This window comes from Humulus lupulus, chromosome 8 (assembly GCF_963169125.1).
Source record: "Humulus lupulus chromosome 8, drHumLupu1.1, whole genome shotgun sequence".
Lineage (NCBI taxonomy): Eukaryota > Viridiplantae > Streptophyta > Magnoliopsida > Rosales > Cannabaceae > Humulus > Humulus lupulus.
Window position 1 is genome coordinate 3,873,732 of NC_084800.1, and position 7,352 is coordinate 3,881,083.

Consider the following 7,352-nt stretch of genomic DNA (forward strand, 5'->3'; position numbering starts at 1 on the left):
TAATTATTATACTAATTATTAGAATTTTTTGTGGAATTTTAAATTCAAGTTTGAGGTACGATAATATTTTATCAAGTTATTATTCATGATGACATTGGTGAGTAAAGATGGTATAAGTTTGAACTTTATAGTCTATAATTTTTTGTTTTTTAAAATATCATAAGTCAATAATTTCGAACGTTAAATCAACTTAACCTGTCTATAAAACCGCATAAATCCCCCCATAAAAAAACTATCCAAACTGCATATTTGTTGGGCAATTATGAGTTGCATTTTTCTAAAACCACAAAATAATAAATTCCTACGAGGATTCCTCACCCCGCCCATAACATGAAATGAGAGGAGACAGAGATTAAAATTGTAAATAGGAATAGAAACAGAAGAACACTCCCACCAATTTCGCAGCTAGCCGAGCAGATAAATAGTTTAAATATTTTTAATTAAATGCAGGTAACAGTGCAAGGTATTAAGTATGTTAGGCGCATCCAGGTAATGGTCTTTTTAAGAATGGTCCTTTTCGAACATGTTCCCTTTAAAACTTCCTATCTGCCTCACATAAAGCCGTACAAAGGAAACCCCTAACCACAACATCACCAAAATGACACAATGTACATATGTGTTCTAAAGTTATTAGCTGAGAAAACTAAACTTATTTTATTTGTTTGCTATTATATGCATAAACATATTGGAATAAAATTACTTTTGTCCCAATAAATTATGTTTTATATTTTATTTGGTACTTAATTTTTTTAAAGTGGGTGAATTTCCTCTCTAACTTGGAGAGGTAAGTTGAGTAACATTTGGCGTGGCTTGTTAATTTTTTTTTACACTAGATCTTCTTTTGACCTACCAAAACGCCTATTTTCTCAACGCAAAAATCTCTTTCCTATCCGAGACAAGTGTAAGTTACTCATGATTTTTGCTATACTTGCATTATTACAAAGTCAGGTGTAGTAGATAGCGACTAAATCTCTACAACCTCCTCAAGTGATCTATATGAAGATCTTTTCTTACATGAATGATTATATAAATTAAGAGAAAATGCCCCTGGTTATAGGCTATTTTTTATATTTGAAAATTGTTTTTCAGGAAAGTGAATATTATAGTCATAATAGATTTTTTATTAATTTTTAAAATTTTTTGAATAATTTACTATATTCAAATCAGATTTTAAATAGTTTGTTTTTCACGCATATAAAAAAATTAATTACGTATACAATTGACAGTTTGAATTCTAATTTAAATATTGTAAATTATTTAGATATTTTAAAAAATTAATAAAATATATACTATAATAATAATATACATGATCATACAAAAATATATTATAATTTTTTCGAATGACATAAATCTACCATAAGAGCATTTTCTATGCCCTACCAAAGAATTATCTAAATTAAGCCCTAAGATCATTTTCAATGCCCTGCCAAAGAATTATCTAAATTAAGGGGTTTAAAGACTATGTACAAAATAAAAACATATCCATAACAAAGTCAACCACGTGCAGAGTGGTTATTGACGCCCAAAAGCCACCAGAAGAAGAAAACTCATTTTTTGTCATCCGAACTTTAACCAAAATTTAGAGAAAGATTACATTAACACAACACCGATTAATTTAACTTAAGTGCCTCCCACCCATTTGAGTGCCGGTTTAGTACAATAAAAAATGACAAAAAAAGTCTACCTCTTTTGACCCTTTTGGTTGAATCGGATTGCATTGCATGACTTGCATTGATGGGATTGTCTACTTGCACCAAAAAGTAGGGTCTCATTATTCACACATTAAAGTTAGTAAAGAAGTTTAATGAGATGGTGTGGCTCAATTTCTACTTCTTTCGCTCTCACTAAAATACAAATTGTGTAAAAAAAATTATGGTGGAAATTCGAAGAAAGACGACAACATTCCAACGTTTGTCAATCTCACTATTCCCAGTTTCCCACGAAATCTTGGTTAAAATGTGGTTCATTTTTCCGTGGAAATGAGTTCATAACAGGTAATAGTAGTAGTAGTAGACTACGACTATTAGTAGTATTCTTTCCACATAATTTTTTAATTTTTTTTCTAAATAAAAAATGTATCTTTTTCCATGAATTTCCAGGAGAGAATTCTCCACAGGAAGGAAAGGAGAAGAAAAAGTATAAGGCCATAATTGCTTAAACATTTTGCTCTGTTTCACAGCAATGACATCGATAAAGCTCTTTGTCGTTTTGCTCATCTTCTTTCCCAACTATTCATCTGCAACTGACACCATAACGCCAAGCCAGCCTCTCTTAGACGACAACCAAACTCTCATCTCCGCCGGTGAAGTCTTCCAACTTGGCTTTTTCCAGCAACCAAATTCAGAGAACCGCTTCGTTGGGTTATGGTACAAGAAAGCTCCTCAAGGCATGATTCTTTGGGTTGCGAATAGGGATAAGCCGCTTAAGGACGAGTCTGGGAGACTCGCAGTTACTCAAACTGGAAACATAGTCATTCTCAATAACCAGTCAACCACTCCCATTTGGTCTTCCAATTCTTCAGCCACAAAACCCTCTTTACAGCTCTTGAGCACGGGAAATCTCGTGCTTAAAGATGGCGGAAGTGGGAAGTTAGTGTGGGAGAGTTTTGATCATCCATGTGATACGCTTATATCAGGAATGAAACTAGGATGGAACCTTGAAACGCGTCAAAATTGGTTCCTTAGCTCCTGGAACAGCCCCGATGATCCATCTACAGGAAATTATACATACGAGGTCGACCCTCGTGGGCTTCCTCAGCTACTTCAGCGAAAAGGGACGGAGGTGGAATACCGAAGCGGGCCTTGGGATGGTGTCCGGTTCGGTGGAGATCCCCCAATGTCACCGAACGCGATATATAAGCCTATTTTTGTATTCAATACCAGCCATGTCTACTATACCTATGAAATTAATGAAGCTTCTACCTTAACAACGTTCAGATTGAACCCATCGGGCATAATTGAACAGTTCAGATGGATCAATGAACGCCAGGAGTGGCTTTCGGTGTACACTCTGCAGAAAGATAGATGTGATTCTTTTGGGCACTGTGGTCCAAATGGTGTCTGTAATGTTAATTTGGATCTTATTTGCCATTGCCCAACTGGGTATGTGCCAAAAGCGCCTAGAGACTGGGAAAAATTCGACTGGGGTAGTGGATGTGTACCTAAGACAAAGTTGAATTGCAGCTCAGACATGGGTTTCAAGAAGTTTCCTCACTTTAAATTGCCGTACGGGTTGAAGTTTTTGGTGCAAAGAACTGTGGTGGGGATTGAAGATTGTAAAGACATTTGTTCGAGAAACTGTTCGTGTATGGCTTATGCTCTAAGTGGTGTTAGTGGCTGCATGTTGTGGTTTGATGAAGACTTGCTTGATATGACAGAATACAACAATGTTGGGGGACAAGATCTGTACATTAAAATGGCTGCTTCTGAACTTGGTACACTTCAGTTTAAACTACTAAATATTATTCTGTTTACTTCTTACTTGAGTAAATTTGAACAAGAACCTTTATACATAGTACTTTTCAGCACAGATTTTATTTGCTACTGAACACTGCAAATGATCGATTCATCTGTTCTTATTAAAAGTTACTATAAATAGTTTATGTTGGAATGCCAATTATATGCCTTCAAGTGAAGAATGGCTTCTCACCAAGTTCTATTTCTGATCAACCATATAGTCATCCCATTTTGATGTACTGATACTTTATTGTGAAACCTTATAGTTTCTCTGGCAGTAAGCTTTTTCATTAAAAGTTCATTCAAACTGCTCAATCTTGTTTATTTTTTCATGTCTTTAATAATATCATGTTTGGTAACAGCACCAGAAAAGGATGGCAAACGGACTGGAATAATAATCTCAGTATCAGTAATCTCAGTTCTTCTATTATTGATTATTATTGGAGGCTATATTATCTGGAAGAGGATGACCAACTCCCACAAAAGCCAAGGTAATGAAATTTTCACTTCATAGCTAATGCACAAAAAGATATGGTAGGACTATATGGTGTAAGTTTTTTTTTTAATTTTCACAAACAGAACATGAATATGTTGAAAATTAGTGTTTTTGTTCGGTCTTGTTTGTCATAAGTACTTACAAGACCCCAACATTGGTAAAATGAAGGATAACTAGTTATTGTACTGCAATTGTTTGTTTGATAGCTTTGTTGAACACCGCTAGTTTCCTAGAAGAGTCAGCTCAACCTTTGATTAGAAATTATTCGCATTGAGAACACATCCATATCTCATTTAGGGTTGCTGAAAAATTTTATGCTCCTAAATTTCTTTTTGTGAACTTTTTGTAGGGGAAAGAATGTTACCCAATATAGATCATGAAGAACAACATTCAGATGTTTTGACAGAGGATGTAGAGCTACCTTTATTTGATCTAGAAACTATTATGAGTGCCACTGACAACTTATCTCCTACAAATAAGATTGGAGAAGGGGGTTTCGGCCCTGTTTACAAGGTACTCTTGTAGTAACATTCTGATCAATTTAACCATGGCTTTACATGAACGGTTTAACTACTATTCCTCTTTTTCTATACATAATTTTATCTACATGAACAAAGATTTTATGTAATAACAGGCTGTGCTCCCAACTGGGGAAGAAGTAGCCGTGAAGAGGCTATCCAAAGATTCAGGACAAGGAGTCATGGAGTTCAAGAATGAGGTCATTTTGATTGCCAAACTTCAGCACCGGAATCTTGTTAGGTTGTTGGGATGTTGTATTCATAGAGAAGAGAGGATGTTGATCTATGAATACTTACCTAACAAAAGCTTAAACTTGTATTTATTCGGTAAGCCATATCTTCTATATTCTCAATTTTGTTTTCCATATTTGTGCCTTTTGTTTGACAAAATAAAGTTTAGTGTAATGCTCAAAGAAAAAACAAAACAAAGGGATTAATTTAATGCAACACGGAACAGATCAAACAAAAGGGACTGCGCTCAATTGGCAAATGCGGTTTGATATTATAGTTGGTATTGCTCGAGGGCTTCTTTATCTTCACCGAGATTCAAGGTTGAGAATCATTCATAGAGATCTTAAAGCAAGTAACATCCTCTTAGATAATGAAATGAATCCCAAAATATCAGACTTTGGCTTGGCAAGAATCTTTGGAGGCGACCAGAATGAAGTAAATACTAAAAGAGTAGTTGGAACATAGTAAGTACAAATTATTGTCTAATTTCTGTACTTGGCTTCTATATTCTGCTACTAATCTGTTCTCCAAAATTACTGGTAGTGGTTATATGTCTCCTGAGTATGCAATCGACGGAATTTTTTCTGTGAAGTCTGATGTATTTAGTTTTGGAGTCATGGTGCTGGAGATACTAGGTGGGAAGAAAAACAGAGGATTTAATCATCCAGATCATGACCTCAACCTTTTAGGACACGTGAGCGGATACTACTTGTCAGTTCAAGTTTTTTATTATGGTTCATATAGTTATCCAGTCTTTCTAAATTTCCATGTGTTGGATTGTTTTAGGCATGGAAATTATGGAATGAGCATAGACCATTGGAGCTGGTTGATGTTTTGGTGAAAGATGTCAATGTATCAGAAGCAGTGCGTTGTATCCAAGTAGGGCTGTTGTGTGTCCAAAAACGCCCGGAAGAGAGGCCCTTAATGTCAGCAGTTCTCTTTATGTTGGATAGTGAGAATCCCTCGTTGCCTCAACCTAAGCAACCTGGATTTTATGTTGAAAGGGTCTCTTCAGAGGTCGATTCCTCATCATCTTGGAATCAGCCATATACTTCAACTGACATAACTGTTACAAGGCTACAGGGGAGGTGAGAAAAAACTCAAAGTTGGTTTGTACAGTCCACCAAATGCGTAGTTTATTTGATTTATCATATGGGAAAGTAGTGCCTCTAATAGAAAATAGTTTATAGGTTGAAATTTCTCACCAGACATTGAGTTCTTGTAAATTGTTTTGTTCATTATAAGCTGTACTCTACAAAGGCGAGAGTTTGCAACTCAGATTCAGAGAAGAATGCTTGACTAGACTAGAATATGTAAAGAGAGCGCATTGGAAGGAAGTTCTAAGTAATAAAATTTCAGATAAATTGTTTATTTTATCTTTCAAATATTCAAAAGGATAAGCACACTTATTATTTTGGCTAGAAGTCATATTATTAATATATTCCATTGAATACTTTTATATAAGATCTCAGTGTGTAGCTGTGTTTTGCCTTTAAAGTCAAATGATCAGTCATATATCACCATCACGATTTATTTGATAAAATAAGTCAAATGTTAAGAAAAATCACTAGTTCCATCAAATTCCAAATCCCATAAATGATGCTGAAATTCGAAATTGTCAATTTAGAGCAATATTTTCAGTATGACAAATTAGGTCCAGTCGCGTCTAGAATGGTCTTTTGATATGTCTGGAGTTTGTTCATTTTTAATAAGTGTCTACATCACCCTGTGTGTATAGCAAGGTTGTTAGTGATTAACAGTTATTGGTTGTTTATGGTTTATACCTAAATGCAGCTAAGTATATATATTGTCCTGGTTAATTAGTTATAACCAACTCTCTTAGATCGGACGATTTGATATTGTGCTTTGGATTTTCTCTTCTCTTTCTTTTGTTGATTTTTGTGCAGGTTCTTGCAAGAAACTCCATTGATGGTGGTTGAAGGATTTTGTGCAAGTTCTGAAGTCAAGCCATGATTGCTGAAGGAGTTTAGATGGGTCTTGATGCCATAGATCCGAAGGTGTTCAGATATGAGATATTGTTGAAGGGAGTTCAACATTGAAGCAAGGTGATCTTGCATCTATAGCCAAGGGATTTGGTTATTTAGGATAAAAAGCTTCACTGTATTTTGAGATAGATTGTATAGTTTTACAGGTTGATTCTTAAACTGGTTATTGTAAAATTAATATAGTGAGAGTTATTACCCTGGTTCAGGGAACCCAAACACTAGTTGGCTGAAATAAGTTTTCAGTGCAGACGAAGCTTGTAATTTCGTGTGTTGACTTTTATGATTTTGTTGTTAATGTTCAAGCATAAATCAAGATAAAATCTAGATGAATGTTGTAAAATTGGAATAAGGCGCGCTGGAGTTAGCTTATTTTCTCCCCCAATTGAAATATTCGATCGGTATTTCATTTTCACCTCCCATTCTCTCTCTTCTCTGTCTCCGTTGCCTTGCCTGGGTCTACAAAGTTCAGATTGAAATCTCTCACCTGCTTGGCCCAATGCTCTCCAATTTTTGGTTTGTGTTCACTTAACTCTGGTTCTCTACGAGGAGTCTCAATGTCTTTAAGATGTTCTTGCATTTATATTTCTTGGTGAAAAGGTAGTTGTTGATTGAAAACAAATTAAATTTAGCTTGTGTATGTGTGATT

The 7,352-nt window shown here is 35.1% G+C and overlaps 1 protein-coding gene across 2 annotated transcripts; it reads left to right on the top strand.

The window, feature by feature from the left end:
• Positions 1-1,825: 1,825 nt before the first annotated feature.
• LOC133794210 (G-type lectin S-receptor-like serine/threonine-protein kinase At4g27290) lies at positions 1,826-7,096 on the top strand. Of its 2 annotated transcripts, none has more exons than XM_062231420.1 (9): positions 1,826-1,994; positions 2,100-3,433; positions 3,818-3,946; positions 4,301-4,464; positions 4,586-4,796; positions 4,927-5,164; positions 5,244-5,394; positions 5,487-5,788; positions 6,608-7,096. In XM_062231420.1, the coding sequence occupies exons 2-9, from the start codon at positions 2,182-2,184 to the stop codon at positions 6,672-6,674; spliced, it is 2,514 nt and encodes an 837-aa protein (XP_062087404.1). In that variant the 5' UTR covers positions 1,826-1,994; positions 2,100-2,181; the 3' UTR covers positions 6,675-7,096. The 2 variants fall into 2 exon arrangements, with proteins under 2 accessions (XP_062087404.1, XP_062087405.1); XM_062231421.1 differs by having other exon boundaries at positions 1,853-1,994; positions 2,180-3,433.
• Positions 7,097-7,352: the final 256 nt, after the last annotated feature.

What these genes read in the sequence shown, in the direction of transcription:
- LOC133794210 (XM_062231420.1), top strand. Translation starts at nt 2,182, where the DNA reads ATGACATCGATAAAGCTCTTTGTCGTTTTGCTCATCTTCTTTCCCAAC. An exon ending in AATGGCTGCTTCTGAACTTG is followed by an intron (nt 3,434 to 3,817) that starts GTACACTTCAGT and finishes GTTTGGTAACAG; the next exon opens with CACCAGAAAAGGATGGCAAA. An exon ending in CTTAAACTTGTATTTATTCG is followed by an intron (nt 4,797 to 4,926) that starts GTAAGCCATATC and finishes AACACGGAACAG; the next exon opens with ATCAAACAAAAGGGACTGCG.